Genomic DNA, 17,888 nt, shown 5'->3' on the forward strand with positions numbered 1-17,888 from the left:
CTGATTTCTGATTGATTCTGATATGGTTTTTTTTATGGGCGATGCCGATACAGAATTGAATATTTAGAATCCAGACTAAACGATTGCTGATAACCGCCGCTGATGTAAAGAGCCGATTTTGGTTACAACAGCAACAAACTTTATTTATAAAGCGCTTTTCATACAAAAAATGTAACACAAAGTGCTTTACAGTGCATTAAAAACAGTCCTACCCACCAAACCCACCCAACCACCCCCAAGAACCCAACCCCAACACATCAATTGGTTATTTTCTCAACCTGTTTTTTTTACCACAAACCTTTGACAGAGCTGTGTAGTCATGTATGCAGTTATCTCTTCACACTAAAATGTTAAAATAAAGCTTTGTATGTATTATTAAGGCAGCAGTTTGGTCAAAACAAAATATCTGCCTGTACTTGAGCTTTAAAACCGATAGGCAGATATTTGCACTTTCTGACATATCGGCAAATATAATAGCTAACCAATATACCAGTGTATCTCTAGTTTTCTTCTTTCCAAACATGTATAAACCTTGAATGTACCCTAAAAATGAAATGTTGCACCTATTTAAATATACTACTTTTGAATATATTGTCAGCTTTTCCATTGAAGTAACTTATGTTAAATAACAAATTATTTTACGTAGATCCAACATGTAATCAAGTAAAAGTAAGTGCCATAGTATGGGATCTAATTTTTTGTGTAAATAAGCTAATAATGCTAGCCTTCTCTCTCTTCATTCTTTTATATAGCAGCGATTTCCAATTGAATTTCCCTGTGGGCCAAAACACATCCATTGTTTATTTGCTGGTAAAATTGATTATTCATCATTTTTCATAGCTTTTTAGCCATCTTGCTCCTCTCTAACCAGTTTACTATACATACACATTTTAAACAAGCACATATAAAATGTCCTTTTGCTCTGCATTTCTTCTTGGCTTGAATAATAAACAACCATGTCTAAGAGCTTTAAGATGTATCTGTATGTCATGTTGGGGGCATAATGAGGTTCTATGTTGTACAGTATCTTAAGTGTCAACATTGGTGTCTTTGCAGTGACTGAGTGGGGCGATGACGTGCGGCCGTTCTCAGAGGAAGAGGCCATGGTGATCGTGAACCACCAGTCGACAGGAGATGTGTGCACGCTCATGATGTGCCTGCAGGACAAGGGCACTGTAAGTATACACCAAACTATGTTATGTACATGCCAGGGACTCCCTAAATTCTCCGCATTTCGTCCCTGGGTAGGGCTTGTGTTTCCATGTCAGTCAAGGCTAACTAACTGCTGCGTGCTGTATTTTCTGTGGAGTGGGAGTTAATTTCATATCATCAGCAGACGCAGTTACAGCTAATATTAAAAGTTCTATATTACGCAAAATTGACTCTTGTGAGCTTTAAGTCATGTTATAATGCTGTTAGCTTATCAAAACATCCCTGGAATTGTATTTTGTTTCATTCCCACATATTTAAGTAGATTATTATGAGTTTGTCTACATCTCCAAAGCTCTGAATGCTCTGTTACACCTTGTGATGTCATGAAGCAGTAGTTTTAAAGTTAACAGCTCCTTTTACCTTTTGTTCAGTATAAATTGGCAAATGCAGGGCTGAAATTATCCAAATGATTTAATGAAGGTGTATGGAGTTTAAAAACACATTGGAGTGGAGTATTACCACTTGACATAACAAGGTGGAAGGCGGAGTGTTTCCTGTTTGAGGGAAAAAAGTTTAAGTTTGTGTGTTAAACATGTGTGAATGCAAACAATTTTGGATGTCGTTTTCAATGTTTTCGATGAGGAAACAACATTATAACATATATCAGAAAATGGCGTAATAATATCATTTTAGGTCTAAGTTAGCTTTGTCTTCCCAAAAGTCTGTATTGTAGACTTGTTTGCACAGGTAAATCGGGAGAAAATGCCAAACTTTATTTCAGAGTGATGCGATGCATATAGATGTAGATTATTAATTATTATTAACTTTTCCCTTTTAAATTTAAGCTAATAAAAAAAAATCAAACAGCCTAAATTGTGCATTGAATTGTTTAATGTAGATTATATCAAAATCATGTCTCATTCTTGTGGCCCCAGTCTCACGTATTGTCCATCCCTAAAAATGTAATGTCTTCTTTGAGAGCAAAATGTTGCTATGTCACCCTGGGGTCTCATGCTGTCTTCCTGGCCTATTGTATTTTTTTCCCCGATAGCGTTTTCAACCAACCTTTTATAGATTTCTAAATGTACTATCTTTTTAAAAATCTGCCTTATTTTTTCATACCAAAACAATATCTTGGTTTCAGCTTCTCTGTCGCCTATTTCCCAGCATTCCACTTGCTGAGAATTCTTCATAATAAAAACTGAGTGGGCCTCTACTAACAAGGGATTTGAACACTGCACAAAGTATTTATGAGTTTGTGTTTAGCTTATCAGATCAGATAGACAAATTGCAATGGAGAGGAAGCTTATAAGCATTAAAAAGACAATAGAGGATGTGTATGAGGGTTAAAAACACAATAGCGGAAGTGTATGAGGAGATATTTTGTTTTTCCCCAAACTTTATAATGTACAACTAAAGTTTCAACCTAAACTCTCTACTATACTCATTACCAAGATACCCCAAGGAGTTTGTACCATGTCCTGTGTTGAGCTTGTGAGTGCATGTCCACCGTCTTACGCCCTGAAATGCACCTTGGTCAAACAAGTCTTAAAATGGCTAGCATCATTTTTATAAGGTATTTTCCGATCAGGCTTTTTGAGGGTGATAACAATACTGGTCATCTGAATTTTTGATAAGCTGATACCGATCATAGCCAATGCCAGTCACATGGACTTTGATATAGAAATGCAAACTTTTTATTATTGAAAAAAACTAATGTAGACTTTTCTTGATATGTTCTTTGACCAAAATTTAGTTATAGCATCAATGGTATTTTGCTGGCAATTTAAAGCAGACCTATTTGGCAAAATAGACTTTTCAGATCTTTAACTATGTTACATTTATTTGCCCTTCTCATTTACCCTCTAAAGTTGTATTTGGAGTGATTCGTGCATGTGACTGGAGCAGTCTTTAATCGCTTAGTTTCAAGACGCCATATTGCCCATCAATCCCTATTTCACCATCACCAGTATATGCCCACTGCTGTCTACTTACTTTGTTCTTCAATTTTAGGCCTCTAACTGCCCATCAGTTATCTATGTTTGTGATCCGTATATCTAACCGGCCTATTTGCCACTGATTATGATATTTTTGCCTTGATTGGCCAATTAATGATCAATGGTCAATTGATTGGAGCACATCTAGTATGCAGTTATGTTGACTATTCAATTCACATAAGACACGTGTCTGATGGGTTGTTTGATCTATGGGTTTCAGAGTAATGAAAATTGACAAAGTTGCCACAGTAATGAATAATTTAACGCAAAATCTTGTATATTTTCAACTCTTGTTGTTTTGCCAATCTTACAAATCTTTTTCAGCACCTGTCATGTAGGGATGGGACGATATACGATAATATCGTTAATCGCGATAAAAAAGGTCCCCAATTAATGTTGGTGGCATTTTTTTATAATGGCGATCATCGCGCAAGATTATAATCGCCTGTACGGCACCACACTGCCTCGTGTTTCCAGTTCCAATACAACGTTTAGATGTTAGTTCTGGTGTTTGCCCACTCTGTCATAGCAATGACACTTGTAGCTTCTGTGCTTATCTCTGCCTGAACTATATTCTGCCAGATATCAACAATAAACAAAGTCTGATCCGTAACGCTCCACAGGAACGTACCAGTGCGCGCCTCACCCGTGCGCACAAATGAGACGCTAATGTGTGCACATCTTAGATTTTTACCTACAATAATGCAAACTGCAGAATAAAACAACACCTTTTAAGCAATAGACAAATTAAGTCTAATTCATACAGCTGAATACAAATGTGCCAGAGCGCATGGTCCGAATGCGCACTATGTGCACAGAAGCAAAGCTAACGATTATACACGGTATATTTTACCTACAATTAAGTCAATAGCAGAATAAACCACACTTACCGATCGAGAACAGCATCCAATCCATCAAAAAATAAGGTCCTTTACTTCTGAGTCCACTGTGGGATCTTTACTCTTTGCCATGAACCGCTCCAGGTCCGTGATGCCTCTAGTTTAACTTGTACAAACATCCACAGTGTCCTCGATCACGTTCTCCCTTTGTTTTGTCCGTTTCGTCATGTTTAAAACGCAAAACAACAGTGCGTAAAATGCGCCATTATGCACACATTTCTGCATCCACTCGTTTCCCAATTCACCAAAATGCCTTAATTAAAAAAAATTAAATGTTCGTCGACGGGCACTTGCGTCACTTCCAGCAAGGACTGGTCCATTTTGACAGCATGAGGAGTACACATTTTCTTCCGGGTACGTCTGTTTACAGAAAACCATGGCATGTGATACATCATCCTGTTCCGCTGCTCATTGGCTGTAAGGGGAAAACGTCACTAAATGTGTGTGATGTAATTGGTTGATTCTACAAGGGGAAGAGTGGGGCGTAAACTTTCAGTCATCTGTAGCACTGATTCGCTGTCTGCGGCCTCAGTAACCTACAACCCCCACCTTACTGGCCAACACTGGTGTCAATCACAAGCGAACACGTGTGTTTAGCACTGGGGAACAAAGTTGGCGCCGTCAGAAGTTTATTATGCCTGAAATCGACAAAGGAAAGGCAAAGAAGTGACGGAGCAGATTTCATATTTGGAGTACTTTCCTGCAGCAGATTGGACATGGAGGATTTTATTTTGTGGACATAATTTCTTGACTGGATTATATTCTCTGGACCTTTACGGAACAAATGAGACCAACTTTGTGTGAACAGAACCAGAGCGCTCAATGGTAAGTGAAGTCCAGATTCACACTTTGTGACTTTTCTGTAAAAACGTCTTTCCTGTCAGCACTGTGGTGATTGCAGGTGAAAATGGTTTGCATATCCAGAAAGACGAGCGCCGCAGCTTTCATTTGATGTGTAGATTGTTTGTGTGGGTGATGCAGAAGTGTATGTACATTGCTGTAAAGTTGTAAAGTAGGTCCGGGCCGTCGGAACGTTAACAGGTTAATAATTATCGCGATAATATCGTTAATCGCGATTATTTTGGCCACGATAATCGTGAGTCTAAAATTTAATATCGTCCCATCCCTACTGTCATGTAGGCTTACCACTAACGTAAAACATATTCAAAAATCATCATTGTTAAAGATATGGAAAATTAGAATATAGACTATATTGCATTTGATTAAAATATATTTAGAGAGACTGCAAAAAGAGCTGATTGGAAAAAGTAAACATTCAATGTAATCTTTCACTCAATCATATTCAATCAGCTCAGTTCTTGTTATCATAGCGAACATCATCAGAGGTATAATACTCCCTACAACAGAAGCATAGCCTGGAGTGCACTAGAGTGGAATGGACAGTACTATCACAGAGTCTTGAGAATTCATATCTCCAGGTGACATCCAGGTCTCATACTGATGGCAACAACACTAGATTATATTTCTTCACTTTTGTGGTTAAATAGTCTTGAATTTCATCACATTTACAGGCAGAATTTTGATCAACCGCCATAATATAAGCTAAAAACATATTTTTTGTCGGTATATACTTGTGACTGTGAACTGTGGATTATGAGCTGGGTGGACTTGTTCATTTGTTTTTTTTTGTTTTTTCTCTTGGCCACATATAGCTTTATTAGCAATTATAGCTGAAATCATATATAGAACCACACCTTTGGCAGACATAGATGAGCGACATCTCATTTACATTGAGCATTTGATTTTCAGACATCAACTGTGTTACTCACTCAGGTATTTGCTCTTTGCCACACAAATAAGCACATTGAAGCTCTCGCAGGTTTTGCTTTCACTTTAACATAATGGCAAAAAACTATGAAAGGACATGTGCTAGTCTGCAGTGTAGGGACTGTAGATTGAATGTTTACTCCCTTTAGATCTGTAGCGATGTCAAACAAATATGTAATATTTTCCGGGGTGTTTCTTACCCCATGTAGTTGAATGCCTCTTTTAGTCTGCTCCTAGCCCAATTTGAACAGAATTTTCAAAATACATGTAAACCAAGGAATTGAGGTGGTGTGAATCAAATCTTAAAAATTCCAATGACACATCTAGCAAAGCTTATTCATACATGCCCACTGAATGTAACAGTGCAGCATATAAGGACAGACGTTAAACTGCACAAGGTAACAGTCTGGAAAATATTAGGCATGTGTTTAGGCTTGTACTCTCATCATCTCTCATTACATCAGCAGCAACAACAAACTACAGCTCCTCCACTGAGTACATGCTGTTTTTGTTTTGGTCTTTTATGTTTTAAGTGAAAACGTGGGGTGTTTTTTGTGCTGTGGAGAGCAAAATAACTAACATAAACTATTGATTATTTCTAACTAAATGTGGTTATATTATGATAGGCGTCTCGTAGCTCACCGTTCACACCTATTTGGTTCTTTGACCTGCTATAGACTGGAACAAGGGTGGTCTGACAGGGTTTGGGGCTATTTGAATTTGGTTATTTAGCACACTCACTTTTTCCTCTGCATGTAAACGTTGTGAGTGTCTCCGGTTGATCCTGTAATCCACCAAATGTAGTGAGCCAGACCCAGATATGCTTGGGCAGAGCGGGTCAGAGCAGGGCAGAGGGGGAGGGTTTTCTGGTGTGACGGGCTGCTGACAGATGTGTGCTTTTGCAGGTGGTGAGGAAAATGATGTGGCTCATGGACCATGTGTTCAAATACACCAACTTTGGCCTGGTTTCTCTCATCCACGGGGACTTCTTCATCCGACAGGTAAGATATATTTGGACACGCCAAGCATTTCAATTTCACTTGGGATTTGAGAGGTGAAACACTACTTTTTTTTTTTGTCAGAGCTCATTTTGGTACTGCTAAATAATGACATATTGTGGGCAAAATTCACACACAAAACTTTTGTTTACCTTATATATACACTACTTTTAACTTCAGTTAGTTTATCAATACCTAGAGTTGTTTGATTCACTCTTGTTATCAGCATATATCGTCACCCTCCCCTCTCCAGAGGGGATGTCCAGGTGTTTGTATTTAATGTTATATTTTGTATGTAAATGCCAGGATAAATCTTTTTCAGTTGTTTTCTATAGGTAATTTTCAGCTTTATCTAACTTGCTATATAGCAAAAAATAAAAATAAAAAAATCTGTCAGCTGGACAAATCATTGTAGGAGTGAAGACGTTTGGCTGATCATCCAAGCCTCTTATTCAGTTCTGGTCAGATTACTGCTGGACACTGCCTTATATTTATCTGAAGGGAGGAGCTAACTACACTGAAACTCAAAACAACTATTACTTACAATTCCTGTTTGCAGGTTAGGTCTATTGTGCACTGTGCCGGAGTCTTACTTAGCATAGTCATTCAAGCCCCTAATGAGTGATTTCATACCAATTAGTATCCTGGCTAGCTCTGTTGTTTTCTTTGTTTCCTTTGGTTTGAGGATGGAGTTATAGATGGGGGATATATGATACATTGCGTTGTTGGTAACTCGACAAAACCCCTAGCAACAAACAATGTGGTCTACTCCATTCAGTGTAGTGAAGAGTGCAGTGAGCGTTACATTGGAGAAACTAAACTAAAGAGAATGTACCAACACCGTCATGAGAGCTCCTCTGGACCCCAGTCTGCTGTACATTTCCATCTCAAAGCCACTAACCACTCCTTTGAAGATAGTGAGGTTTAGATCTTAGCCAGAGAAAAGAAATTGTTTGAGAGGGGATTTAGGATAGACAATCCTTAAACAAGAATTGGGAGCATTCGATATCATCTGTCTCAAGATTGGTAATAGGTGTGAAATCACTCATTAGGGGCTTGAATGATTATACTAAGTAGGACTCAGACACAGTGCACACTTAGGGTAACACAATACGCCTAGCCTACAAACAGAAACTGTAAACAATAGGTGTTTTGAACTTCATTGTAGTTAAGTCCTCCCTTCAGACAGCTATAAGGCAGTGTCCACCAGTAATCTGACCAGAACTGAAGAAGGGGCTTGGATGAGCAGCCAGTCGTCTAAACTCCCAGTTGACAGATTTTAATTTTCTTTTGCTATGGATCAGACCTGGATGACTGAGGGATTATACAGATATAACATGCTTTAGCACAAGCCATTGTGGGTTGAGCTGTGATAGTTGTGGACACCATGGCTTTGCATATGGTTTGTCTGACGTCTGTACAACATGACAATGCTAGACCTAGACACTAGAGCTGGACAAAAAAAAACAAAAAACAGAACTAGTTCCTTTTAAATTGTTGCTCACTTTTTTAACTCAATGTCCTAATTATTCACCAGAATGACTTTATGAGTGAGATTTTACTGCCACAGTAATGCTAACTGCAACTAGTATGCTAATGCTGCACAAACCTTACTTTTTGGTTTGTGAATAATAAAATGCTTTATAATTGGATGCAGACAGTGGTGGCATTTTGACCCTAAGAGTACTGCGGAAGGACAATTTTTTCTTTATTACAAACAAATTTACAGCCTCTTCAAACTAGACTTCAAACTAGACATCAAACTAGACGCTTCTTGTCAAAACATATAAAAATGTGCCTGTCTTGGCTCCAGTCACCATTGCAAGTACTTAGTGACATCATGCAAGACTGCCCTGAAGCCAGGTGTTTGTGTTCAGCAGGGGTGGAGTTTGAAATGTTAGACCAATCTCATGGTTCCTTATACATCCAGACCCTGCCCCTCCTTTCCCCTCACTCTCTTCTTTAGTCCTGCAGGTACTGCCCAGTTTGTCAGCTCTGTTAGAACTGTGGTTATGGGTGGGGTTTAGGTGTTTACACTACCTGAAATGGAAGCGCTTTACAAGGGCTGGACTCACCTGTTGCACCTCTCCATTAAGCCAAGCTGCTTCTCTGATGAACTGAAGCCAAGTACTGAATAAACATGCGGTGTAATGCTAACAGCTACAAGCTTCATACTCAAAACAAACAACTGGAGTGATGAATGCACTGTGGACGCTGGGCCCATTGCTCAGGCTTTAATGGCATAACTCGCATCAGTGTACTACCACGATGGCATTAAGAGCATTAGCACGGAGCAGGAGGAGCCCCATTGATTTTAGTTGGGACCAATCGAAACACATTCACATCTGTGAAGAGGAAATGCGGTCGTTATTCCAAGCAGCAGATATGAATGGGAGTAGAGACTGAGGGCACACATATGCAGGCTCTGAATGACCTTGGTGGGGTACTACCAAAGACATGGTTTTGACTGAAGCAGAAAGGAAACTCCATATTACATGCATGTATATGGATACAGAAAATAAACTATATAAGTAGTGGTAGTGGTGGAAGCATGGTCTTCCAGACAATTTGGGTGAAGTTTATTATCTTACTTCCTGATTGGACTTGGGCAACAGATGTGACTTGCTAGGTAAGGGCTGAAGTGTGTAACTTGCTTGACAAATAAAAAAATAAAAGAAAGCACTTTAAGTTTCTTAAAAGAAATGGTCCGTATATTGGAACTTATACATTGTTACTTAGTACATTGTTAACACTAATTAACAAAAGCTGAATAAGAAATATATACACTATGATAAATATTAACCATTGTGTCTCAGTGGTTAATATGTGGTTAATCAGTGTATATAATCTGTATCTTTTGTATGAGGTAGGCCTGGGCAAGTAATCAAATTTATTCAATTCATGTTTTTTCTTTTTCTAAATTTGATTTAATATCTAGGTTTTTCATGTTTTATACAAAACAAAGCTTCATGTTAAATTCGATCTGTTAAAAATTGCCAAACTGCTGACATGGCCTGACAGTTGATTGTGGTATTTCCTGTACCCAGGGTAAGGCTCACCGAGACAAGCAGCTGGTTTACCTGAAGGAGCACTTGGACCGCTACTACCACAGCCGTGACCGCAAGTGGATCGTCCTGTTTCCGGAGGGCGGCTTCCTGCGGAAAAGGCGGGAAACCAGCCAGCTGTTCGCCAAGAAGAACTCCCTGCCCCACCTGACCCACGTGACTCTGCCTCGCATGGGGGCTACCCACGTCATACTCAAGACGCTGGGTGGGCAGCAGGAGAATGGCAGTGTGACGGGGGACACCGGCAACAACAACCAAACTGGTATGTATGCGCCGGTGGTGTCATGGTACAGCTCAATTTCGATACTAAGGAATAGACTCGATACTCAATACTGATGCTGATGATAAAAAAAAAAAACGCCCTTAAGACAATAGAATGTGATTTTCAGTAATAAATCATAGTACTTTTTTATATTACCATGTGGTTCTGTGTAATTCCTCAGTGGTCCATGGGTATATACTAGTCAATGTGTCTTGTAAAACATACAGCTCAAGAGTGTTCTAAAGCTATTCAGGAAAGGCTCATTTCTGTCCTGTGAATGGGATGTTTTATCATCGATACTTGCACAAATATGTATTAGAATATGTTTAACACTAGTTTTATTATTGATTTGTTTCAGATTTTCAATGCTTTTGACAACCCTACTCACATGTACTACTATGATGGCTTCTGATGGAGGGTCTTACTGTCATACATTGTGCTTGGCTCTGCAAAGTAGGCTGTAATTGCGTTAGTAACATATTTTCTAGATACAAACTTGAACCACATGATAAAGAAACAAATAAGGATTAGGGCTGAACAATTTGGGAAAAAATATCTGATTTAGATTTTTCTGACAAACATTGTGACTGTGAAATGAAATGTATGTTTTAACAATAGGATTCTGTTCAAAGTTCACATTTTAAACTCAAGAATTGCCAAAAAAGACTGAAATCTGAACTCACAAACTAATACAAGAATCACATTAAGAACATGTTTGTACAGATCTAAACTAGAGGGTTAGACATTTTTATGCAGAATGACATTTTGTTGAGTAAATTGTGTTACTTCAAACATTGCAGCCTTTGTGATTTGCTAGGCACTGTGCACAGCAGCACTCTAGCTGTCTCAAGGCTAACAATCATTTTTATTAAAATCAGAAAAGATAAGATAAATAACTTAAATAATAAATAAAATAAAGTAAATTCTACCCGATGATTTGTATATGTAGAATACTTCAGTTTGTGGTGTTGTTTTAATACTTATTATTCCTCAAAATTAGCATTAGTGTTAGTATTGAGACACAAACATCTCTTTCTAAACACAGAGTCTTCCAGTGAAGTATTTATTTTTTCTGTGCAGTGTTTAACATGTTGTCTACCTTTTATATATAAGTATTTATTCATTTTAGCGTGACTCGGCAAAAACCTTATTGAGATAAATTTGGACAGGAAGTAAGACTGAGGTTGCTGGGCACTAGTGTGCACAAAGTCAATTGCATCCATTTAAATTGCAGTTTTGATTCAATTGTGAAGAAACTTGCAGGTTTAACGGGGAAGGACAATAAATTGGTCTGATATGAAAAAATACCACAATATTCCCTATGCTTCCCCAACTTAATTTTGCCCATGTGGCATTTCCAGTTTGCCCTCAGTTCATCAGATGTTTCGATCTGTGTCGATGTTCGAAAGCGTAAAAGAATATGCCATATGTGCTTCCCTACTTCCCTACTACTTGACATCAATATCAGCAAATGTCAGTTAGATGCCACAACAGCATATTGTGGATATCTGTATCAGCTGAAGAGAATCCATATCGGACCATTCCTTGAAACGGTGTTCACCTGCATGATTCCATGGAAATGGAAAGTTAAAACTAGGGCGAGACTAAATAATCAATTAGTCGACTGAAAAGCTGACATGGCAAAAGCTCTCAGAACTATTATGTATTTCTATGTATGTGACCCAAACTGCGCTCACAAGACTACAAGTTCACAGGAATTCTTCCAAAAACAACTATTTATGCAGAGAAAAGTACTAGGAAATTTTATATAAAGACAGATTCAGTTTGTTAATCAGTTTAATCTTTTTAACATATAAATACCAAAAAATACCCACACTCACTCACTTTTCCTTTCTGCTGTTGTCCCATATAAATCTTTATAACTGAAACAAAATCTGACAAATTTTGGTCAACTATTACACTGACTAGTCAATCGACTAAACGACTACAGTCGTAGTTAAAACCATACTTCGGAACATTCTCCATAGAGCTAGATATGTTTTGGAGAAGATCACCCAAAATTGAAAAAACATACATTTATTTTAGTCTATGTTTTATATTCTGGCTTTAAGTTTTGTAAAGTAAATATAATTTATCATTCAAATGATTTGCAAAACTCCAGACTTGAAAGCTTTCTAAATCCTGTATGAATGCAGTGGCCCCTGCGCTGTGCTGGCCCCTGTGATTTGCTGGCCCTGAGGCAGACAGAAGCAGTTTCCAGAGTGCACACACAGCACCACTGCTCCCTCTTTGCCTCCTTGTGTTGGGGCCCTCCACCCCCCCACACACACATCAGCTCCATGTGCCACTCCTGGAAAAACCTCTGTCTGTCTCTACCTCCCTGTTTAGCAAAGTGTTGAATCTTCTCATAGATTATTACAAATTAGTGTTGTTGCAACAGTAAAATTTCAAAATTGATTTTGATACTAAGGAATATCCTCAATACCAATTCCAATACCACGATGATAATAAAAAAAACCCTCTATCTTTAGACAATAGAATGTGATTTTTTAATATTGACATGTGGTCTTATATCTGTGTAATCCCTCAATCGTCCAGACTGGGTTTAGTTTGAATTAAGTCCCAATTTGAATATGTGTACAAGTGAGAATGTAGCCTGGGAAGTGGCACCCCCCGCTCCCTCTATCCCCTAAGTTTTGTTTATTTATTTGTTAGGATCCCTATCAGCTGTACCCGAGAAGCAAGTAATCTTCCTGTGGGCCATTTACAAATACTTTACAATTTATAATTTCATATAGACATGTCCTAAAAGAATATTAATGGTACTGTCTACTTTCAGAATATACTGTCTTTATTTTATGTCTCTTCTGTCTCTCCAGTCTCCGCTCTCCCTCCGTCTGTCCTCTGTAGAGTGACTCAGCAGCTGTGCTTCTGTGTCTTTGAGGGGACACGTGTTTGTCCATGCCTCAGTGCCTTTCTCCCTCTTTTCCCCCATGTCCCCTTTGTCTCCCCTCTGCTTCCCCCTCTTCCGTAATCTGTAGAGTGACCTATGTCTTTGAATGAACACTTGCCTATGGGGCCCGTGTTTGTCCATGCCTCGGTGTCTTTCTTTCCCTCTCTCTTCCTCCTGTCCCCCCTCTGTCCCCTCTCTCCCATGTCCTCAATATAGTAACCCATCTCGTTGAGCGAGGGACAGTCTTGCCTGGGAGACACATGTTTGTCCATGCTTCAGTTTGAATACGTTAGTGTGGGTCAGAGGGAGGTCAGTGAGTGACGTCGAGCACAGCACTCTGTCCTCTGGGTCTGCAGAGCATTACAGAACAGAAAATATCATCATGAGGCCTGTTCACAAATCAAGACCATCTTCTCATGTTTATCATAATTCGAATATCTGACGAACTATGATTGATGAATTCAACAAGATTTTTCCAGTTAAAGGTGCCCTACGTGACTTTTCTGTTTTAGGGTATGCCAGCTGCTTTCCTCTATGGAGATGTCCTTGCTTTACCTTGAGGTTAATATTGTTCAACAGAAACTGTTATTTGTAGCACTCTGGCATTGGTTTTGCTGAAAGCAATCGGGAAAAGGTGGAATGTTATGACAGATATTTTAATCTGATTGGTCAAATCCATAGAGTGTAAATATAAATGGACAAAGCTAATACGCTAGCCACCAAGTAGGAAGTGAGCAAGACCATTAAAAAATATGCCCCCTGTTACTGCTGCTGTCAGACAGTCATTCCAACCTTAAAGCGTTTTAACCCACTCTACATGATCCTGGTGTTTTTATTTTACTATTTTGTTCCTAAATTAAGATAAAAATATTAATATCAGACCAATCAGGTGCCTTCTTTCGACAAGGTCGTGCCTGGTAACGTTAGCAGCAGGTTTGGTTGTGAGTTTTGCTAAGTGCCCGCCCCCTGCCTAGCCACTGATGTGGGCAGGAAGGGGCGTTACCTTCAACACCCTCGCTCCTGATTGGCTCTTTTCTTTTCATTTCGGGCTCAGACTTCCAAATATTGTCCCTGATTAGCTGACGATAAAAAAACATGACAGAGGAACAAGCCCGAGAAATTAAAATATTGGTTAGATCCATTTGCACAAAGCACTTCCTTCTGCACATTTAAAAAAAATCTAAGTTTGTATTTTGGCTAATGTTCACCTAATTATGGCTGTCAGTGTTGCCATGTTTGTTTTGTTTAGATTATGTGCTTCATCTTTGGCTTCTGCCCAAACTACAATACTGCTCTCTGGTTGGTCCAGTCTCTGGCCCAGGCTGTATCACAACAGTGGGCCAAATGAATTCTTGTGAGTTTGTCAATGTAGCAGGTATTGGGCCGGTACAACCACCGCTACTAGTTTAAAATATCATTTGTAGGGGAGAGTTGGTTGCTGGAATAAACAAAATGAGATGGACACATTAATTTCGTGCTGTCTTGGCTCGCTGCTACTGCCGCTAACTTTATTTTTACACAAGCACATTGCATTAACATATAAACAATCCAAATGTGGCGAAAGAGAACAATTTTATATTACAGCATGTGGAGTCAACGGAGAAGTAGCAAGGTCTAGGCTAAGCGCTAGCGCGGGAGTTAGCATAAAGAGCTAATCATATATCTAAATAAAATACATCAAATAGTAAACGTCTAGCTTAGACTAGCAAATCTTACAACAAAAGTTATATCATTAGGACTTCATATGAGTCAATTTTCGTGTTTAGTGGAACTTTACCAACCTGGAATAAACAAAGTGAGATGGACACATTAATTTCGTGCTGCCTTGGCTTGCTGCTACTGCCGCTAACAGGAAGCAGAAGCCTGACCTCTCGCAAACCGTCTCGCTGCGCGTGCTGCCATCAAGTGGTGACAATCAGAATTACAATTGTTCAGTTATCAAAATAAAAACGCCACTAATACTCATTTATAAAATTACATTAAATAAAAACTATGTGACCACACATCGTGGGCATCACATCAACTTAACAAATACCACAGTAATTCCAGGCAAAGCAATAACATCCAAGTTATGCCATCTTATTAGCATTAAGCCCACATAGTTGTAGACTAGTGTTGCTGCAGCTAATATTTTCCTATGAACATCTACAGTGCAAATACTCCAGCATTTATTGATGTGCATTTAGACTGGTGGCCTGAACAGTTCTCTGGAGAAATCTGACTATAATTGGACATGAAGCATATTCAGAACACTCCCTGTATGTAAACGATGTAACTGATAAGACCTGATAAGAAGTGTGTTTAACCATCAGGAGGCAAAGTTCACTGCACTGTGCATACTGTGTCGATATGGGACGTGGTCATGATCCCACTTAACCTGATCATATACTGCATCATTTTTAGCTTTATTTTGGTCTGATTTTAATTACACCTAGTTACTCTGGGTCCTCAATAGTGGAAGGTAGTCGCAGCAACTTCAGTCTCGTAATATGGAGCAGTAGACAGTATGGGTATAGCCATAGACAGTATGGGTATAGCTAACAGGCTAGCCGCCACGTTCCAAATAGAGCCGATGGAGCTGGAAGAGTGCCCATGCTCACTTCGTAATTCACTTTCTAGTCAAAAAAGTCGCCCCTCTCTCTCTTTGTTTTAATCTGCTCTACATGATCTTTTTATTTCGCAATTTTGTCCATAAATCAAGATGTGAACGTTAATAACAGACCAATAAGCTGCCCTCTTTCACCAAGGTCAGTCTCGCTAGCATTGCTAACAGGTTTGATTGACAGTATTGCTGAGCACCTGCTCCCTGCTAAACCAGTGGTGCAGGCGAGAAGGGGCGTTACCTTCAAGATCCCCACCAGCAAAAGAGATAAGAGCGTAAACAAAGCCTTAAATTGCCTCTAGAATGATTATAGAGAGTAACATTGTTTTTGTGGATAATTGGTTATATTTTGTAATGTTTTTTTTTCAGAGTGGTGTAGTGTGCACACTCTCATGACTGTCAGTGTAGACCCACATTCTCTCACTATCTCGCTCATCCCAGTCAGGAAGTGCACAGCGTTCTAAATCTCTCACCACTGGGAAACTTTTACTCTTGTCTTTATCTATAGCAGAACTAGTATAAGACCGCATGGCGATGATGAAGAAACTACTTTCTCACTTTCACACTTTCATTTTGTGGTGTGTTTTTGATATAAAATACCGAGTGCGTTTACGTTTACGTTTTAAGTATCCTGGTTATGATCCTTGCCTCGGTTATAACTCAGGATATGACGTTTACATGCGCTCAGAGAAACCAGGATTCTCATAGAAATGGCAGTGAAATGGCAAGGAATTAGGCATGTAGCAACCTTTACTTTTGCATGTTTCTAACAAGATATACTTTAAAAGAAAGAACATGAGACTGTAGAGCGCTGTAACTGCTTCAGTAAAAGGTGTTATTAACACGTGAAAATCCAGAGCCTCACTGAGTCAGTTCAGTCTGAGCACAACAGACAGAGAAATGAATATGGTGCTAAATGGTGACTTTATTGTACAATAGAGTGTTATATTTTGTTGCTACTCCTGCTGTATTTGTTACTTCAGTTCACTCATGCTCAGTAAAGCACTAGTGTTGTGAAATCAGGATACTGTGTCTACATGCCAAAGTATCCTGAATACTATCAGAATATCGAGAGAAACTGATATCTCATGAACTGGATACTAGATAGTGAAACCAGGATACTCCATATAGCAAAAAAAAGAGCGCTGCAAAGGTCCCAAATGTTTTAGTAGGTTTTAAAGTGTTGCTTAACCAAACAGGCCTTGTGTTATTACAGTCATTGGTGAACTTGGATAATACACACCTCAAGAAAACAGCTGGGTGACTTGTTTACACTTGTTTTGAAGACCAAAGAATCTGCTCTCATCCTTACACCTAGGCCACAAGATTAATCGCAGTCAGATCAAAAGGGTTAGAATGAAAATGACTCAAACCTGAATGAACCAGTCTAAATATAAATGTGCGTGTAGTAATGGTGAGGGGAAGCCACTATAACATGCTTTAATAACACATTAATAACACATTATGGAACCAAATTTGACATTATTTTAAGTTAGAAAATGTGAAATACGTATCCTAAGGTGATCAAAAGTATGTGAAGGGAGGCAAGGGAATTAAAGCCACAAGAATGCATAATATGTTCTTTAAAATGTGCTTTGAGAAATGAATCATGATTTAACATAATAAACTGCAAATTTAAAACTCCAAATTCTGAAAAATATGGCACAAGACAGGCACCCTTTCTTTTGCCTTGAGATTTTCAATTATTGTTCCAGCCTCGTGAGATTTGGTTTTATGGGACACTAGTTCTCTATAAAAGGTGTTTTGCTTGTCCTGGGCATGTTGGACTTTGTTACTCTGGTTATTATGAGAGAAAAGACATTTGAGTCTTTTGAGCATTTTGGGTGACTGTTTGGAGCCAACCTGAATGACATTGTTACAGTATATTTTAACATAAGTCTTAACATAGGTTGTAACAATAGACCCTTCCAGGATTGACAAGTTCATTTTGACATTTGTTTATTTGGCTACCAGCAATACTAGCCAAATCCAGCTCCAGTCTCTAGAGTTCACTAATGTTTTGTGCACAGGATTTGTGCTTAATGAAATACCAAAAAAAAAAGTCGCCACCTGGATTTAACTAAGGAAATAGGTAGGGGTTGCTGTAGTTGGTCAGGTCTATTTTCAGCAACAGTCTGTGCTCAAAGAATGAGGTCAGCTGACCTTATTCTACCTGAATATTCTGAATGACCAGGTTATTCCATCAATGGA

At 38.8% G+C, this 17,888-nt stretch overlaps 1 protein-coding gene across 1 annotated transcript in view; it reads left to right on the top strand.

Annotated features, from left to right (window-relative positions):
* The window catches only part of lpgat1 (lysophosphatidylglycerol acyltransferase 1), a 62,203-nt gene that overhangs the window by 17,923 nt on the left and 26,392 nt on the right, over positions 1 to 17,888 (top strand). Inside the window, exons 3-5 of the mRNA XM_033990544.2 lie at positions 1,057 to 1,175; positions 6,742 to 6,837; positions 9,882 to 10,161. Coding sequence (XP_033846435.1) covers positions 1,057 to 1,175; positions 6,742 to 6,837; positions 9,882 to 10,161 — 495 coding nt within the window. The remainder of the gene's footprint in view (positions 1 to 1,056; positions 1,176 to 6,741; positions 6,838 to 9,881; positions 10,162 to 17,888) is intronic.

The sequence above is a fragment of the Periophthalmus magnuspinnatus genome, chromosome 24 (genome assembly GCF_009829125.3).
Source record: "Periophthalmus magnuspinnatus isolate fPerMag1 chromosome 24, fPerMag1.2.pri, whole genome shotgun sequence".
NCBI classification, from domain to species: domain Eukaryota; kingdom Metazoa; phylum Chordata; class Actinopteri; order Gobiiformes; family Gobiidae; genus Periophthalmus; species Periophthalmus magnuspinnatus.